At 30.4% G+C, this 20,867-nt stretch overlaps 2 protein-coding genes across 2 annotated transcripts; both read left to right on the top strand.

The window, feature by feature from the left end:
* Positions 1-8,648: 8,648 nt before the first annotated feature.
* Positions 8,649-10,356, top strand: LOC108328523 (ammonium transporter 2 member 3). Its single transcript, XM_017562403.1, has 3 exons — positions 8,649-9,254; positions 9,386-9,671; positions 9,797-10,356. Exons 1-3 carry the CDS (start codon positions 8,649-8,651, stop codon positions 10,354-10,356), a joined length of 1,452 nt encoding a protein of 483 aa, XP_017417892.1.
* Positions 10,357-14,398: 4,042 nt separating this feature from the next.
* Positions 14,399-14,908, top strand: LOC108328532 (uncharacterized protein At1g76070). The gene has a single exon (XM_017562415.1). The coding sequence runs from the start codon at positions 14,399-14,401 to the stop codon at positions 14,906-14,908; it is 510 nt and encodes a 169-aa protein (XP_017417904.1).
* Positions 14,909-20,867: the final 5,959 nt, after the last annotated feature.

Genomic DNA, 20,867 nt, shown 5'->3' with positions numbered 1-20,867 from the left:
TCATAATAATGAACAGGTAATCTAATAAAATAGTAAAATTTCATTAGAAATTTATGAAAAAAAAAATCAACTACATCTAAAAGGAGAATCACATTTATTACAACTAGATTGTCAACTACTCTCTTAATCCTTTGTAAACAAAGTACATAGTGTAAGAATATGTTGATAAAATTAAGATAACCAATTGATGGGAATGTTTAACTATTGACTTAGGTCTTTCTTTGCAATTGACAAATTGAGATTTTAATTTATTATCAAGATATTTTTAATCTTATGATGTATGACTATTCTTTTATATCAGTTTTAATTTTATATTTGATATTTAATTTTAATTTTATATCAAGATATTTTAATTTTAATTTTATATCAAGATTTTAATTTTAATTTTATATCAGTTTTATTTAATTTTAATTTTATATCAGTTTTGTTTAATTTTAATCTTCTTTTAATTGATGGGAATGTTTATGACTATTCTTTTATTATCAAGGTATATTTGTTATTTAATTTTAGTTTATTAATATATCAGTTTAAATTAGATGGTTATATAAAAAAATAACATCTCTAACAACTAATAAAACATAGCCACCATAATCATCATCAACTATATATAAGTTTCAACTTGGCTATTATGCCTCACCCTGTGTCATGCCAATTAATTTCTTACATTCTTTCTTCCTATTACTTTCCGGAGACATAATGAAAATTAATAATTAACACTCAATGCACACACAAATTAAAAGCATAGAAAATTATATATGTATATACTTAATAAATACTTTTAACATGATATATATAGCGATTTGAAGGTGATATAGTTAGAAAACATGTAACTACCTTAAAAATAAACATGTAACTATCTTAAAAATGTTTCCATTTTGAGGTGATTAAATATAGCTCTATTGTTTATTCATTTCTTAATGAATCTAGCGATTTGAAGTGGTATTTGCATTGCTAGTCTTCTGTTTACTGATTTGCTGCAAGTAAAAGATTGAAGTTTAAACCCACTCCTGCCTTTGGAAAACAAATATTATAAAAGAATAATAGAGTTTAGTAATTCTACTGTACTTGATTGAGTTGAGTTTTGATTGAGAGTATAGTAAACTATTTTAAGACCATTTTTATGTCATATTTAAAGTAACATTGTAAAGGTTTTGTATGATATATAGATAGATAGATCTGCTAAGAGTTAGTGATTGCAGGCTTTGTTGTGAAATCATCAGATTCATAACAAAATCATATACTCTCCTTCAGTCTGATTGAATTGTTTGGTGATATTACTTTTGAATTTAAGAAGGCTTTGTTGTGAGTCGACAGATTTTGGATTTTAATTCTTTGTAACTTACACAACAGATCTTTCTCTTTTTTACTAACTTGTTTATTGTTTGGGGGATTCCTTATCATCACATCTCTAATTTATGTTCCTCTTTTTCTTGGTGAGCTACTTTTCACCAATTAGTTTATTGCCTCTCCATCGGTTAACTCTTTTCACCAATCTTCCACTCTTGCACATTGCGGAACACAATGAAATCTAACTTTTTCAGTTTAATATTTCTCTAAAGTGAAAACTGGCTAGTGAAACATAATTAAATCAGACAAACATTTCCCGCAATCCACATCATTTGACTACCATACATCAGATCCATCACAAGGGATTAAATTAAAGGAAATAATATAAGAAGGATAACCATGAGTGAAAAGGCATATTTTAAGAACAGTATATTTTAAGAACAGTATAAGAAGGATTTCAATGGGAATATATATCCAATTCATTTTGCAGTCTTTGTTTCTTCGTCCTGAACTTTTAAACACCACACTATTTTCAACTCCAATTATCTAGACCTTATGTGTAGCTCTATGAATTCTAAATCTGTATATATGCAGCAGATTAAAACTGGTTGTCATCCTAAAGCACACCTTTAAAGAAAAGAAGTTAATTACATCACCTACTTCTGTTCTTTGTATTTTGGTTTTTAGATCGTGTTCTTGACTCCTGTTAGTATGAGCTTACTAAAGCTATTACTTACATATTTGCATAATGTGCATGATAAGTTTTGATTGTTACACATATTATATTAATTTTTTCTCCTATTGGCAGAGTTTCAGGATGTATGAGTGGATTTTTGGCTTACTTCATGGAGAACCTTTTGTCCAGTTTGCAAGTATAGACAATTTTCTCCTTCTTGCCCTTCTTCCCCTTCTTGTTGCTCCTTTTATCCAATAGCATATTAATTATTTGTTGTTTCTCCTCCATTTATGAGTGGTAACATTTGTTTCTTTGTTAAGAGTTAAAAAGCTTAATGTTTTGAGTGAGTAGTGGAAGGAAAGGGATCATAATCTGGTTTCTTAGTCATGTTCAAGTTTGGCAGATTGTGGCTTATTTTTTCCTTTCTCTCGTTACTATCTCTTATCTCCGACCTTGATAAGGATTCACCCTAGAGAATCATCATTCCTACCTATACTTGCATCACCAATCTAACACCAACTACTAGGCAAATATCTTTTCTGGTTAACCAATTGCAGAAATTCTTGTCCGTGCCAAAAAATTACAAAGTTGCTGTAATTTTAGGGTCTCTATTCAAGAATTGAACACTTTATTTTTACAAAGTGGTTTTTAACTGCTAGACAAAAGATATTAATGTTCAAGTAGTCTAAATTCAGGCTGAAGAAATGAACTTGATATTACTTACTGAATCTTTCAAACTTTTAAAGGTTATCATAAACCCCTAAATTATTATGTTCTGCATAATTGATATTTCTACAAAACTACTCTTTGGTGGTTGAAACTTTCCTAGTCCACTCTTCATGAACATCGGGTAACTGGATTTAATTGTAATGCATTTTTTATACAGTTGAAACGAATCTAAGTTATGGTTCTTTTTCTTCTAATCATGTTATGTACTGAATACTTTCTTTTAACCTTTTAATAATATATTACCAGTTCAGGTTTTCCATTGTGATAACAGAGGAGAGTTTAAATACAAGTAGTAATCCTTCTTCATCTGATAAATTGTTTGTTAGAGTTTTGGTTAATTTGAGAGATAACCATGTCAGATGTATTTATGATCTGTACATTCCCCTATTACTAACGTCCATGCCGAATTTTCTAGCATCTCCCTAATCAAATCTACGTTAAACTCAAAAGCTATACCAAACATTGCAACAATTTCTTTTTCTATACCAAAACTGCCAAGTTTGCCCTAGCCCCCAAATTGAGTAATTCTTTTCACAAAACAACAAACATAATATTCATATTAAACTTCACCGAAATAGCAATGGCAATGAGCAAAACTGAGCAGTTCTTTTCAAAAAAATAACAAGCATAATGGCTTACCTTGTTGTTGTTGGAATACCTTGTTGTTGTTGGAAACCCGGCAGACCACGCGATGAAGGTCAAACGTACAGGCCAAGCGCACCACCACGAAAGCGAAGCACTATAGAACCAACCATAGTGAGGGCTTCACCCAACGACGAACAATAGCTTCACCCAACCACCTCGGTGAAAGCTTCAACAATGGCAATGAGATAATGAGTGCACGAGAAGAACGTCAACCATCGAACGAGTGAACGACAACAGTGCACGACTGAACAATAGTGAAGAAAAATGTGAAGGAGTAGGAGAATGAGAACGTTTACGAGAACATTTGTAGAATAGAAAAAGTGAGTTGGGAAATGGGAAAGGGGAAGTAGAATGTAGAGTAATCTAAACCGGTTATATTAGCTAACCCCCTATAGAAAAATAATCTAGACCGGTTATAAGTTTAATAGGTATAGAAGTATTTCTATTTTATTACAATTTTGCCATCACACCAATTTCTATATCTATTTTCAGCATAACCGGCGTAGAAAAGCTCCACTTATTTACGAAATTGCCATCGCACCATATTTTATGCCTGATAGATTTCAACAGGTATAAAAATACGCTATAAAAAGTATATTTTCCACTAGTGCCACCACCATTGAAACTTAAGCCAAGCCTCTTCATTTTCGTATCTTCTTCATATCCAAACAACAAGACCATTAAACTGCCATTGGTCGAGACACCACACTCGTTCTTCATGCCTGACTCCTTTTCAATATAACCAATGTTTTACCACACAACACCTACCAACATGTAGAAGGAAAGCAAAAAAGGGAAGAGGAAAGGAAAGGAAAAGTGAAGTGTAATCATGGTGGCAGTAGTGCTACAAGACAATGGCTCTTTAGTGTCGCTAGACCTTGAGCTAGCATGGGAAGCATGAGCACAACTTTGAATGCAGTGTTTTCTATGTCACGTGAGTGCTAAAATCAAAGTAGAGAACGAACATGTTGAAGTTGGCGAAGCGTTCGACGATGACCAACTTGGCTGGCGAAGGTCCTAACCAGATAAGTGACTTGATGAATGTAGGGTTCAATTGTCACATGATTTGGTTATGGGGTGTTGCAAAGGTGTAAGCATACTAGGAAGCTGACTTTTCGGTTCTTTTGTTGTGTGGGCAAGAGACCAAGGTTTGCTCATGATTCCAAAACTTATAACTTCATGATAAGTGTTTTTGGATTAGATAGTTTGAGATAATGGTAGCCGAGTTACCAAATTGGTTGAGCTTGAGAACGTTGGTGTTTCTAAAAGGATTTTTCCTTCAATAATTATTGATGGATATAAATATTCGTCAGTAAATGTTACCAACTAACTTTTATCGATAAATTTCAGTCTATTGAAAATTCGTCAAAATAACCTTGTTACTAACATACTTTTAACGTTTTCGACTAATTTTAGCTGTTAGTAATACCTATTTTTTCGTAGTGATAACTTTTTTCAATAAATCATAATTTTATTTAGAAAAAAGAAAATGGTTAGTATCTTCTCTTACTAATGAATTCTCATTTATATCTTCTTCTTTTCTCTCTTTCTATGACTTCTCATCGATTATATTTGGTGACTCCTTGTTTTTTTCTTGAACATTACTTTATTCACTAGTTCAATTGACACATTAGTTAATACTAATTAGTCTTTCTTCTTGGTTTAGAGTTCTTCTTTTTAGGACTTTGACAAATTTTATTCCTCTAGTTATACCAATCTTTTTATCCTAATTTTTGGTTAATATATTTTTCTTTTTATTTGTATTGCTCTTATTTTTTATTTTATTTGTTCAACTTATATTAGGATATTAGGATTAGAAATGTGTTCTTTTATGCAATTTTGTTTTTTTTTTTTTTGTTTTTCAATTTATAGATTTCAAGAGAGGAGGTCATTTGTGATGTTTAATTGTTATGAGATTTCATTCTTAAATGTTTTATTATGAATATTGAAAAGGTTTTTTTTGAGTTTAAAATATAGCTTATTAAAGTTCTTCATTGGGCTTTTTTCACTTTCCTTCAATTTTGAATTTTGCATACTTGTTTTGGTAATTTATTTTACACTAGAAACATTGTACGCATTATTTAGGAACTTTTTGCTATAGAGTAAATTTTATTAATTGAAGGATGATGTGATATTACTAGTGCGGAAAAGGTCTTTAACGTTACCCTTTAGACGTTTGACCACCAAATATCCAATGTAAAAAATGACTGGTGAGATGTTGTAATTAAAATTACTATTTAGACGTCGGCTGAGGAGGTCCCTAACGTCTAAAGAATAATACACACCGACCCCTACAATTGGACGCCAAAAATAGACGAATGAATAAAAAATATTAATATTTTAATTGGCTTTAGATGTCCGGGTTCAGGGTGCCTGACATCTAAGACCTATTTAAATGTCGGGCCCAACCATTGGACACCAATAAGGTAGTCAGAATTCCAAAAGTTACTATTTAGACGTCCAATCCCGCCACACTGACGTTTGAAGTCTTATTTAAACATCGGTCCTCCATCCCCCCGACGCCAAATTGCCTGAAAAAGTGATTGTTCCATTGTCCTTAGACGTCCTTAGTCAGCACTGACGTCTAAATAGGTCTTAGACGTCGGTCCCTCCTAACCCGGACGCCAAATGTGTCTACTAAAATTATATTTTAAACCCTTTAAACGTCGGCTCGGGAGGGCCAGATGTCTATAGTTGTTTAGACGTCGGCTATGAGGGGGCCCGACGTTTAAACGTCTGCTATTACCAAAACCGTGAACGCGAGGCAGCAGTTACGCGTACTCAGTGTTCATCATCTTCCTCGCGTTTTCTCTCCACGGCCAAAGCTTTTGAGGTTCGTTTTCTCTCTTTTGCACCGTTTAAAATTAGGTTTACTCCAATTACATTACTCTTTGATGAATTAGGTTCCATTTGAACCGATTATAATGCGTTTTCGTTGCGTTTTGGTGAAGTTTTGTGTGTGTCTTTAGCCGACGATTTTGAGTATTCTTGGCCGACGATTCTTGCGTTTTTTAACGGTGCACTCCTCCATTTCCTTCCACTGTGTTTTTGAACGGTGCACATGCAAACGTATAATGGATTACAGAGCCAAGATCGTCCAGGACATTAAACGTTGGCCATCCACAATCAGACGTCTATATAGATGTCTGACCTGTACTATCCGACGTCTATATAGACGTCTGACCTGTACTATCCGACGTCTACATTGACGTCTCCCAATAGGACGTCGGTGCGGGATCAGACATTAAAAGCCTTAAATAAAAGATGTTAAATTTTTTTTTTGCACTAGTACGATATTATGTTAATCAACATTGTGTGAATTGTAGATGATTTAAACATTTAAGAATATGAATACAGAGGAGTTCTCACTTCACGTTCTTTCATACACCTCCAATATTTCATTGGAGTCTCTTAGAATTTATGTTTGAGTCTAACTATATCTATATCTGCAAAATCAAATCAATTAATAAGAAGAAAGTTGTTCCATTTATATTATAATTTAAGTGAAAGAGTTTTCATCTCCCTTTCAAAATAAGAATGGGATAACTTGAACATGACATTTGTAGGATTAGACAATTGTAATTTCAATGTGAATGCACATTACACTCGAGAAGAACAAGAACTATTTTTAATTGTTTTTATTAATAATTAATCTCAAAATAAATTACGAAAGTTTATGACAATTTAATAAAAAAATTTGAATAAAAAAATTAAAAAATAATTTTTATATAAAATTAAGAAACATTTAAACATAAATTATTTTCTTAGTAAATAAAAAAACTTACTTAAAGGTTTTCGTGACCTTAATACATAATATAAGTAAGTTATCATAAAATTTACTTTTACAGTTGATGTATGAAACATTCGAACACTTAGAATCAAATTAAAAAACATCAAGTTTATTAGATCATTGTTAACGAACCTACGTCGAATAGATTAGATTCGTCGGAACTACTTTTGACAAACATCAGATCTCAATCCTTATGAAATGATTTATTTTAATTCTGCCAAACCCTTAAACCATTCCTAATTGTGAGTAATTTGATTTGCATTTGTATCCACTTTTTTATTTTCCAAATTAATAATAAAGGTTTCCATATATTAGATTAAGGAGTGAATTTTAAATTTAACTAAATCTTACAAAACTGATTTGTATATTTACATTCTACTTATATATTATAATTTAATTTTATTTCTAATCAATATTCATTGTAATTTTAGTATATACATTCTCCTTATGAAAAACTAAAAAACTACCTATAACATTTTTTCAAAGTTCTTTATTTTTTTCTTTAGTTCGTTTAATTCCCTGAAAACTAAGTCATCGATATTCTAGTATTCAGATTCCTATCGGCAAAAAAAAAAGCACCTGAATACAACATCGTTGTCTCTTGTTAGTACGTAGTTAAATGGGCGGTCCTTATCTGTTTACTTTTTTAACTTCTGTAAATTATAAAAATGTCATTTATTTTTATTTTCAAATTTTTTAACAGAAAATGAAAAGCATGAAAAAAAAATATTGTCAATATTTCCCGAAGAAATATTTGATACAAAATAATATATAGATTTAAAACAAAATTATATTTAACAGTCAAAAGAATAATAAAACTATAGGTAAGATTGGAGTGTTTTAATTGATATACAAGCGATTTAACAATCCATTCAAATTTTTCAAAAAAATTTAAAGTCCCAAATAAACAACCAACCATAATCACTAAGAATAAAAGTGACATATTTGTAATTACAAACAAAAACAGAAACTATATATAATATACATTAAATGTTTGCTGGCTATTGGTTGTAAGAGAATAATTTAATAGATATTTCCTCGAGTTTTTTCATCGAAAATAAACACAAGTTAAAAGTTTTTAAAACATCTCAACTCACACAATTGAGCTAAAGTATTAATTTATTTGCTTTAATTATTGCAATTGCGTCATCTTTTATCGTCTTCAATGATTATTTATTACTTAAATTTAACTTGCTCAGGAAAGTTATTAAAATTTGAAAACAAAGAGATGAAACGAAGTCGATTAGAACAATGCTCCTCACGTCACAAAGGAATTGCTTATATCCCTTGTTACAAGTGCAAACTATAAAAGTACAAAACTTCACCTGACTCTAGATTCTACAGTTTAGCTCTTTTACAATATTGAAATGAATCTAGTGCGTCGAGAGCAGATGTCGAATCACCGCAACAAGAAAAAACAACTAGTCGATTATTTCAAAAGTTCCTTAAAAAAATGTCCAAAATTTGTCACCTTTTATATTCCAAACTCGATCCCACCGCAGAGAAATTTTTTCAAACACCATGAGTGCAAGTTCTTATGGTTTCCCTATCCCAGCATCGCTTTTGCCAAGCGATGCATCTCCCGAGTGGAACAACAAAGCAGATAATGCATGGCAACTAACGGCAGCAACCTTAGTGGGCCTTCAGAGCGTTCCTGGGCTTGTGATCCTGTACGGCAGCATGGTTAAGAGAAAATGGGCTGTGAACTCAGCCTTCATGGCCCTGTACGCCTTTGCTTGTGTGCTCATTTGTTGGGTTTCATGGGCCCATGGCATGGCATTTGGGACTGAGCTTTTGCCATTCGTGGGAAAGCCCAACCACGCTCTGAGTGGGAAGTTTCTGCTTGCGAAGTCAAGTGCTGGGTACTTTCCAATGGCTGACTTCGTGTTCTATCAATTTGCTTTTGCCGCAATCACTGTTGTGTTGCTTGCAGGGTCTTTGCTGGGGAGAATGAACTTCTATGCGTGGATGTTGTTTGTTCCTTTGTGGCTTACCTTCTCTTACACTGTTGGTGCATTCAGCATATGGGACAAATATGGCTTCCTTGAGGGAAAAATAATAGATTATGCTGGTGGCTTCGTCATTCATTTATCTTCTGGCATTGCAGGTTTCACAGCTGCTTATTGGGTAACCCTTCATCTTTATCAACACTATTACTTCTACAAACTATAAGTTTCTACTCACAAATTACCATCTACAACTTCACTTTTAACTAGTCTAGAAAAACTTTCTAGTTAATAAGTGTGGATGAATGGCAGGTTGGTCCAAGAATTTCATACGACAGGCAAAACTTTCCACCAAACAACATAATTCACGTGCTGGGAGGTGCAGGGTTTTTGTGGATGGGTTGGACAGGTTTTAACGGTGGAGCTACTTTCCGAGTGGGAGAAATTGCATCGTTGGCGATCTTCAACACCCATCTATGTACTGCAACAAGCCTACTGGTTTGGCTTACATTGGACATGATTGTATATACCAAGAGCTCAGTCATAGGAGCCGTACAGGGAATGATCACTGGCCTCGTCTGCATCACACCAGGTGCAGGTAAATATATTGACCAATGATGCTTGCTCACTCATAATCATACCACTCAAACCGATCAAAAGTTAGCTGTGTTATTCATATAAAAAACATCCTCTTTAACCTTGTTTTTTTACCTATGTGAGAAGGCTTGGTGGATTCATGGGCAGCAGTATTGATGGGAGCTTTGTCTGGTTCCATTCCATGGTACACTATGATGGTGTTACACAAAAAATCAGCATTCTTTCAGAGTGTGGATGATACATTAGGAGTCTTTCACACTCATGCTGTGGCTGGTCTTCTTGGGGGTCTTCTTTCTGGCGTGTTTGCAAAACCCAGGCTTCTAAGAATAATGTATCGCGATGATCAGTATGGCCCAGGATTAATCTATAGTTTTTCTAAGGGGGAATCAGTGAGTGAAGGGTTTAGGCAAATATGGTACCAGTTACTTGGAGCAGGTTTTATTATTGTTTGGAATGTAATTGTTACTAGCCTGGTTTGTGTTCTTATAAGCCACATTGTGGATCTTAGGATGCAAGAAGAGGAGCTTGAGGTTGGTGATGATGCTGCTCATGGAGAAGAAGCATACGCATTGTGGGGTGATGGAGAGAGAATGAGAGTTCCTCTTCGTCTCCATATAAGTCCAACCATTCCTTCTCTGTGCCGGCGAAGGTTTTCTATTCCTCTCACCAGGAACCAAGAAGAGTAGTGTTGCATTATACTTGGATTCTGGTTTTCTTATGCTATAAGTTCATTAATAGAATGAAGCTATTTTTGCAAGTATCATTTACTTGTTTAGTAGAATTAGCTTATGCAATTTGCATCTTTTTCAAAGACGCAGAAGAATTGAGGTACTTTCAAGCTCCTGTCTTCATCATGTGAAAACTACAAACTCATCAATTTAATAAACTTTAGACTTCACTACTGCATAAGACAATGAAATCCACTTTGTACTTTATTTAATTTCGTACATCATCTTTTCCTTCTCAACTTCTTAAAGGAATTTACATTTATAATAGCTAGGTAAACATGAAGAAGACAAGTCGTTCAATGTTTTACACCACAACTTTTTATACGTTACTTTCAAAAATCAACAAGTCACATTAGAAAAAAAAAAAAAAACTTATGATTGACTTTGGGATATTCACGTTCTAATTGAAAATTCTTTCCACGAGAAATTTACTTCAATAAGACAATCTACTCTCAAATACTCTAATAAATTATGTGTTGGTAATTAATATTACAATCGACTAAGTTAACTCTAAATCAAGACATTAACTTTTTAATAAATAAAAATAGAATTAAATATATTTTTAATTATATTATTTTTAAAAATTGTTTATCTATACATTTTATATATATATATATATATATATATATATATATATATATATATATATATATATATATATATATATATATTTCATTCCTACACTTTTGTGAAAATTATAATATCATTTTCAACAAATGGTACCTGAAGTATTTACTATGTGACAAATAGAGTTTTACAATAAACTCTAATATAACATCTACGTATGTTGAAAAATATATTTTATATAACTTTCATAAAGTGCAGATATTACCTTGATACCAAAACTCATCATCTAACGTTTATATCGAAAGCATAATATTTATAATTCTGATACCACTGTTTAAATATATAACAGAAAATAAATTCATTCACAAGTAATAAAAGATATATATGTCTCATTGTTCAAAAATGTAAAACTGACATCTTAACGAAATGTTTACAAATGAAAAAAAAAATTCTAAAAAGAACTAAGAAAAACTAATTTTTCAATAACTATTCATATAACATTTTTTAATATTGTGCATTTTTCTCAACAATACATGTACTATAATATATTCCCATGACAAATCACGATCAATATAATCAAACACAAACACAACACACAAAATGAAAAAAACTATTAAAAAGTAAGTTTCAAACCTAACTCAACTCCACGGGTGGAATAGAATGTTCACATAGATCTCGCTAGTAAAACCTCCAACCATGGCTCTGATACTATGTAAAGAAGTAGACTTTAAACCTAACTCAAACTCACAAAACCGGTTTGAAAGATGAGGTTTGCACCCCACTTATATATTATAATTTAGCCTTATCTCTAGTCAATGTGAGACTTCCAACACCCCCTTCACGCCAAAGTATAGACATCTGAAGTGTGAGAGTATAATTAATGAGTAGTCCGATAGTGGCCAGACAACAGGTGAAACAAAATGCCCACATAGATCTCGTTAGGATAGGCTCCAACCATGACTCTGATACCAAATTAGAAAGTGGACTTCAAGCCTTACTCAACCCCACAAAATCGACTTGTATGGTGAAATTTACACTTCATTTATATATTATAATTTGACCTTATTTATAGTGGATGTGTGAATTCCAACCAAAACTAACATATAAAAACTAATAACCATCACCTTAAAGGTACATCTTATACTTTAATCTCACATTTATCCATAATTTATTCATCAACGGACACAATAAATACACTCATTCACTACAAAAAAAAAATTGCTAGTTATCTACTGATAATATTAAGTACATATTAAAATTCGTACGAAATTTTTTATTTTCATATTAATATTATCTATGGATTAGTATCTATATATAAATTTGACTTACATACATATTTTTCTGTATATAATAGTAAATTAGTTTGATATCCAAAATTTGTAGATAAAATCTATACGTAACTTTCACGCATTTAGATATAAACTCTTTTTCAATAATATCATTCTTTTGGTCATTAAATTAGTAGGCAAGTGAAGACACACCTTACCTACATGTTTTACATTAATATGTTGTGTACTGTATGACCGGACGGTCGCAATGGTAAGAAAGGAGGACGTCCAGCAAGGACGGTCGGCCCGTGGCAAGCAAAAACCAATCCCGCAAGATTAAGGTAAGTCTAGATTAAGAGTAATGAACCAGGATTAGACCGATATTAAGACATCACTAATCTTGAGTTCATGCCAAAAACTATAAATATGGATCAAAGGGGAGAGGTAGATGATCGCATCTACTCTACATTTATTATTGTTACATTGAATTACCAAACGATTCACCAACTGACTTTGACATCGAAACACCTTTAACAGGTAGACCTTCGGACGGGAGAGCGAGACAGGAGACTAGGGAGCGAAACCGGACGGTGGAAGAGAGTAAATTGTAAAGATGTTGGATGACTCGACTTCGTAACCGAAACATGTTGGATATTATATTTATTATTATTTGTCATATGTTCCACTGTTATTTAATTATTACTTCATTGTCAGGTTATAATAGTAATTTTCTTTTAAGCATCAAATTTAAAAGGAAATTATTCGTAGAGGGAACCATATTTTGTTCCGTATGATCCGTGGATAACTATTTTAGAATATGATCCGTATCTTACTACTTACGAATATGATTAATAAGTAATTACTTACAAATATTGTAATATATGTATCTACAGATATGGTAATATACAGTGATGATTCATAATTAACTAGCTGCAAATTCGATCCATAGTGAACTATGCCTACAATTCAATCCGTAGATATTTGGCTGGCGTTATCTTTCCCTTCAACAAACTTATTAATTAATAATAAGGATTTCTTAAATTGAAAATCTCGTATTTACAATATTATGCTGTTTTAATCATGTAATCATTATTCCCTAAAAGGCTAATATCACCATTATAATGTAACTTCCTTTTATGAAATAAATGTGAACGAATTAAACATGAATTGTTCTGGGCATCTTTCATAATAAGATTTTTCCGATTCATTACGGTGTGTTTGGATGGATGAAACAATATTATAAAAAATGGCAACATTTGAGAATTTTTAATTATGTAAAAAAGGAAGAGGTTTAACATCTTAAAAATTACATTAAAAATGTGTCACATTAACAAGGGAAAATATTTATTTATTTAAATAAATATATTTTCTTACATCTTAAATATTTATTTAACATGATTTTTTATCTAATTAAAGAAAATTAAAAATCAATTTTAGAAAAGAAAGGAATCTATATGTATCTATTAGTTTATAGAAATTAAACTTCACAAAATATTAATATAATATTATTACAAATTATAGCAACAAAAGTTTTCTTATATAGTGTGGTATGATACAATATATTTTTTAATCGCGATATAAAGAAGTTTATCAAATATATTTTAAAAAGGAGATTTTCAAATATGTATAGAAAGAGAAAAGTAAAATGATTTAAAAATTAATGTAATATTTAATTTTATTAACATAATATTCTTACAAATCATTCAAATAAAAACCATCTAACGTTCCTTTTTTGAATTTGAATAAACTGTACTGATATTGTAGAGATATTTTACATTTATACACTGTTCAAGACTAAGATGGTTAATGGTATAATAGTTATTACTTTGAAACTCATATCCAAAATGATTTTTTATTCATTAATAATAGAAATAAAATCTTGACACTAACCATCTAAATAAAATTAACCTATTTTGTGATTCCAAACTTCTAAAACTGATTATAAATAATCATCATCATATCTTCAATTCAGATTTGCAGGAACATTTTCTTTCATTGTCTTCCACAATGAATTTCAACCAAATATTTCTCTAGTTAATTAGCTATCATTTTCATTTATCTCTCAAAGTCTTCTATTTCCAGTGCCTTATTTGTTACCTTAAGTAGCCCTACTTTTGTGATCAGAGATCATAACACAAAACTATATCCATTGAGGTGCATTCATGATGAAGATACTGTCTCAAATCAAAGCCAAGTTGTTGAAGTTTGTGCTAAAGCAACCGGTAGGTTCAGTGGCCTTTCAAAACCCTAATATGAGTCCTGCAGGAAATTTCTCTCCAAGGTTAGGTCGGTCACCACCACGTAGAGTCTCGATTGTTCCAATGGAGATTCGAAGAAATCGTGGAAGCGAAAGCATCAGTGAACGAGAGCCTTCCTCCCCCAAGGTGTCTTGTATTGGTGAAGTGAAGGGCATGAAGAAGAGAAAGGTTTGTGTACAGAAAAGGGTTCCAACACAAGAGGGCGATGCTGCTGCATGTCATGAAAAGAAGAAACCTCTGCAATGGATTTTCAAGGGAAGTAGTGGTGAGAGACAAAAACATAGTACGACGGCTTCTGTGTTGGAAGAGAAAGCACCAGCAACCGCAGAGGAATATCCATCGTTGGGTACAATGAAAAATTTTGCCAGTGGCAGTGGATCATTGCCCCGTTTTGAGGTTACATTTATAGAAAGGTAGCAGAAAAGTGAATGAAGTGATTTAGAATGTTGTATAAGAATGTTACTCAGAGTTATTTGCAATGATGTTTGTGATGTTTCATAGATAAAATAGGTACTGTTTTAGCAAAACGCAGTGTGTAAACTAAACTACGTTCAGTTTATAATGTTTGCAGAGTGAAGAATTTTTTATGAGAACTGATTCGAAGTTTCATCAATTTTGAGTTTTCTTTTTGATGAATAATCTTCAATACTAGGCATGCCAGATATTTGGTACTAGAGGAATATGTCTAAGTAAATAATTAATATTTATTTAAAATCATTTTTTTAACTAAGAGGATTTGTCATAAACTATAAGCTATGACGGATTTTGGGAGTATAATATATTTTTACTAATCCCATCACAAAAAGTGATTTAGTAATAACAAACATTTATAACAAATAGTATCAAGTGAAATCAATGATGATCTTGGTGATTATAACGAATTTGGATTTTTTTTTTGGTAGTTTCTTTTTTGTGTTATTTTTCTGCCTTGTTTTTAAAAGAGATTGATGAATACTAATTTTAATGTTTTAAAATTTATTAAAAATATTTTTAAAGTACCAAATGTATTTTGAAAACACAACAGTGAATGACACTAAAAATCCTGTAAAATATCTAAACTCGATTATAACTATATCACAAAAAATGTCACTTAAGTATGTTAAGCAAGTCCATTCTTGCTTCAAGCAAGTTAAAATGCAATATCCACTAATGTTATGGTGCATTGTTTAAAATAAAATATATGACACTTGTGCATTTAAACTTAAGTTTTATATTTGTTTAGTTTAAGTAATACGAATGACGTTATAACAGATATGGAAGAAACTTAAATTTTTTGAAGTGTTTCACTTTAAAACTATGCTTGAACAAATGTTTATATACGAATGAACGTAAGGTGATGGACTTCTTATTTTAAGTAATCACTTCAAGCAGGTGCTTAAATAGGTGCTTAAACAATGACACACACCAAACTTAAGATTTGTTAAGTACTTTACTGGGAGCATTCTTACTTACGTAAATATTAATGTATAGCTAAGTGAAGTAAATGTATGTAAGATAATGAACTTCACGTTATGAAATAATCACTTAAAAGAGAAATTTAATAGACGGTTAAGCACGACAAATTAAACTAAAATATTTTTTTTAATTTGATTTTAAATATTTATAAAAGTAACATTAGTATAAATATTGCATTTAACTACATAATATAAGCTACATTATAGGATAAAAGTAGTTTTTAAAAACACAGTAATATTTTTAAAATTTTTAACAAAGTATAGACTACGGTTTTTTGACTAAGAGTATAAACTATGGTTTTACGGATAATCATAGTCTTAAACTCTTTTTCTTTTACTACTAAAATATATTACAGTTCCTTAACTAGTTTAATATCGTAAATAACCGTAGTCATATTGCTGTATTGTAATATGATATATATAAAATTATAGGAAAAGTAATTTGTTTATTTAAAGTAAAAAGTTAAGATAGTTTATTAAAATTATTAATATTAAAATTTTTGCAATAGTTACTTTTAAAATATGATATTTGGTTATTATTTATTTTGAATATGTTATATAATATTTATAAACTATAAATAAAAAATATAGAAAAATTGTGCCTATAATATGGTTAACTTTGAATATTTAATTTTAGGGTGTCGCTCCCTCCACCACCCCAAGTGCTCATGCACCTCCTCACTATTTTTTTTTATTCTAAAAATACTCTACACGTATACCTCCCCACTATTTTCTTTTATTCCAAAAATACCCTACACATCCCCACTATATTCAACAATCTTTCTCTTTCTCTCTCCACATTAATGAAACTGGCTCAGATTTAAACTTGTGATACATTGCAAAATTTTATTTACACTTTTCCTTAAATAAGTTTGATTCAATCTTATTTTCACTGTTCAATATTTTTTTTTCTTCAAATTACTTAATAAATGGTAAAATTTTGTTCTAAATTTCTAGAAAAATGTTTATATATATGTGTGTTTTTTTTTACATTTAATATCTATATTTTTTAACATTATATTATGTTTTAACTTACCGACATGTTTGACTCAAATAACTTGAATAAAGTATTTAATTTATTAGATAAATAATATAAAAATATTATTAAATACTTAAAATATAAAAGAAAAGTTATTTATTAAAGATTTGAAATTTATTTAGTTCTTTCGTCATTATAAAGTTAATATATAATAATAATAATAATAATAATATATTATTTACTATTAATATTATTATGTTTATTATTTTGTATTTGCATCTAACTTTTAAGTTTATAACTTTTAAGTTTATAAAATGGAAGTGGTAGAAGCACTGATATTGAAGTTTTCTCTGAATTTTATATTTTGCAATATATCAAGTTTAAATCTAAACCATATGAATGGTCCAATAATGCAGAGAGAGAAAGAGAAAGATTGTTGAGGATAGTGGGAAGGTGTAGAGTATTTTTGGAATAAAAAAAATAGTGGAGAGGTGTAGAGTATTTTTGAAATAAAAAAAATGATGGAGAGGTGCATAAGCACTTGGGGTGGTGGAGGGAGCAACACCCTTAATTTTATTATCGGATGCATTTGTATTTGTTTCATAGATATGATTTAGCAAAGTCTTAATATGGCCAGTTAAATTTGAAATTTTTCGGCCAAAAATTGAATTGGTTGTCCCATTATAATGAATATACACTGTAGTTAAACAAATTAATGAAATTTTAGTTTTACATGTATTTCAACATAGTTTATTGAATGATTTTATTGTTATGTATTAATTAGTAAGTTATCAAAATAGTGAATGAAATAACTTATTTAATTAATTATGATAAACTTAAAGAATTGAAGTTACAGTAGTCAGACTGCAAGTGATGAATACAATGAATAAAATAATTTCTTCAATGTATATTAAAATGTTGAAATGATGCATTAAATTAAAAAATAAAAATATGTGCATATTATATATTATATATATGATTTCAAACTAATATTAATATATATATATATATATATATATATATATATATATATATACGTAATTACTTTATAAAACAAATATATCTATTATCAATAAAAAGATATATTTAAAAGAGTTGCTCTCAATTACTATATATTTTTAAAAGTTTTAATATATTGTAATTTAAGTTTATAATTTTTGCACTTTTGATTGTGAAATTTGTGCATAATGATAACATCAGGTTGGTGTCCAAAATATACAATAAATAAATATGTCTAAATTAGAAACTTCAATAAATAAATAAATAACTATTAAAAAGGAAAAAGAACATCCAAAATACAAATTTAGAAAGACTATTTTAGTTCCATCAAAACTAGCATGGCTACAAAAAAAAATTAATAAAAATAAAGAGGATAAACTAGCATTTTAACTAAATAAATAATATAACTTATAAATAAAGAGGTTTGTCAAAAACCTAACTAAATTCTTAAGTTATAGGAATAAATATTGCGAATTTAAGAAATATTAGTGTTTCTATCGACTCAATAATACTAAATAGTACGGTTCAACAACATCCATTCAGTTTCTTTATTTTGAAATCATCCAAACCTATGTTTATTGGAATAATGTCTATATATCATAATTAATATTAACAATTTGATATTATAATTTTATTTATGATAATCATTCTATTATTATTAACTATTTTGTTATTATATCATTGAGATAAATATTATTCTAATAATAACATACCTCAATGTTGATCCTATAAATATAATTAGTATTTTTCAAGGAACACTCATACTCACTATCATATCCATAAAAGATCTAAACTCTCCTATTGAGTTGAGCATAAGTCTTTTCTTGGTGGATCTCTCCTCTCTAAGCAATAAGGAATTCTATTTTGACCATCAAGAGTATTCAAGTCACCACTAAGATCTTGTCATGTATCCGTAGATCCACGCTTAAGATCTCAGTAAGATAATTTGGCGCTCACCATGGAACCGATAAGAAGGTTCTCAAATAAATCATCAGTTCCTTAAGAACTCCTTTAGGGATGACCAGTCATTCCTTAGATTATCTTCTCAATACCTCAAATGTATGGTGATTAATCCTAACGATACCACCACCGGTTTTGGAATTGAAACAAATAATATTAAGTTTAGACTTAGAAACTAACGTATATCACCAAATATATTTATTTGGTAAGTGTTATCTTAGATGATGTTCTTTTTTAGTAGTGTTTTGATGTCTTTTTCTTTTTGACACTGTTTTGTTTCGGTGGTATATATTTCAAAATATTAATTTTCTCTTGTGTTGCTCACTCTTTTTTCACAAAATTCTAGTCCGTCGTTGTAGTATGGAGAAACGAATTTTGGATTGGCTTTAGGCGCTTTTGAGTATGAGTCTTTTGAGCTTCTCTTTGCTCATTTGGTTAGACGCTTTGGGAAACTATGGTTATTTCTTAGATAATAGATCTTTTGTCACCTAGTGTTCAAAATTTATTTTCCATAAATTTTGTCTAGTCTTATTGATGAGACATGTCTTTTTTCCCCTTTCGGGTTTAGCTTAGATGCTCTTCATTCTAAGATTATATTTCATTTTCTTTGGTTTGTTAAACTTCAAAACTTAAAGATGTTAGACGATTTTTGTCTCAACAGCTGTCAGTTGCCTACCTATAACCTGCATCACAACTTTATGAACCACGACCAATGTTACTCATAAACGACGAAACTCACCTCAAATAACTTTGAGAAGACTCTATCAACCATTGTGAAACCCTAAGACTAGTATCTTTCTTCCAAGGCAAAACGGATATTTTCCTCTTACATGCCCTTAAATCTGAGCCTATCAGTGAGAAATGAAAAACCAACAAATCCAGAAAAATCATCGTCTCTCCTCGCTTCCAAATTCCTCTAAATGAACACAGTTTAAAACGTAAATTTGTTTACATAGATACTAGTTAATAGTGCATTACTCCCAAGCGAACACAACCTAAGACTTTAAAAATAATTTTAATACATTACTTTTCTTTTTATAAAAATTACATTATAGGTTTCTACATCACATTGCATATAGAAATCAAGAAATAAAATGAATGAGTGATAGAATTATATTCATTGTATTGTGTCAAAAAATATATGGTCATTTGATTATGTTTCCTAGAAAAATATCTCAAAGTTCAAAATTCATAATGAAAAGATAAGTTATAAAATATTTTCTTTAATTGTGCTTTATATTCTCAGTAATGTATTACTAGTTTTTTTTTTAATGTTTTCATCTTTAATGTTTTGAATTGATATATAGTACTTTAGGTGGACATCGCACTAGTCTTGTAGAGTAAATCTTCTCTAAGGTAATTCCAATAATTCTTCACTCCTTATTCATATTTTGTCATATAATTAAATGTTCATTTTATTGTCATGTAACAAATAAAAGATAACTGAGTGTGGTTGGTATGTGATTGGCTATAGAACATAATCATATTTTCTCTCTATGAGCAGCCAACTCACCCAGCAAGTCAGTCTGGCGTCCAATAGTGATTTTTTGGTCTTTCGGGAGTGATCCATGGCCATATAACCCTATAGGTGAGTTTTTTCTTCATGTTTGCAGCTAGGTGTGATTCTAGTGCCCCTAGAGTGAGTATGTGTCAAAAACTCATTATTTCTAATCCAATCATGCTTCCCTCAATTCCAACTTGTTTTCGTCCACCAAAATTATTTCCTATAACTTTATTTCACACCCTGAAAGAGATATTAGAGGTAAAACAAGCATATACTAACTAAAACACAAGAAAATATAAAAACACACTGAACTTAGGGAAAACAAAACAAGGTAAAACTACAAAGAAGTTTATTTATTCACAAAAATATATACATAAAAACTTGTAAATTCAATCGTTATCAACCATGGACGTTGTCAACTGACATACTCGCAACCTGCATCACAGCTTTGTGAACCATGAACAATGTCACCCATGAACG

Source organism: Vigna angularis, chromosome 1, assembly GCF_016808095.1.
Source record: "Vigna angularis cultivar LongXiaoDou No.4 chromosome 1, ASM1680809v1, whole genome shotgun sequence".
NCBI classification, from domain to species: domain Eukaryota; kingdom Viridiplantae; phylum Streptophyta; class Magnoliopsida; order Fabales; family Fabaceae; genus Vigna; species Vigna angularis.
Note: the sequence above shows the minus strand (reverse complement) of the source record. Positions and strands in the feature narration are given on the sequence as shown.

What these genes read in the sequence shown, in the direction of transcription:
- LOC108328523 (XM_017562403.1), top strand. Translation starts at nt 8,649, where the DNA reads ATGAGTGCAAGTTCTTATGGTTTCCCTATCCCAGCATCGCTTTTGCCA. An exon ending in GTTTCACAGCTGCTTATTGG is followed by an intron (nt 9,255 to 9,385) that starts GTAACCCTTCAT and finishes GATGAATGGCAG; the next exon opens with GTTGGTCCAAGAATTTCATA. An exon ending in CTGCATCACACCAGGTGCAG is followed by an intron (nt 9,672 to 9,796) that starts GTAAATATATTG and finishes CTATGTGAGAAG; the next exon opens with GCTTGGTGGATTCATGGGCA.
- LOC108328532 (XM_017562415.1), top strand. Translation starts at nt 14,399, where the DNA reads ATGAAGATACTGTCTCAAATCAAAGCCAAGTTGTTGAAGTTTGTGCTA.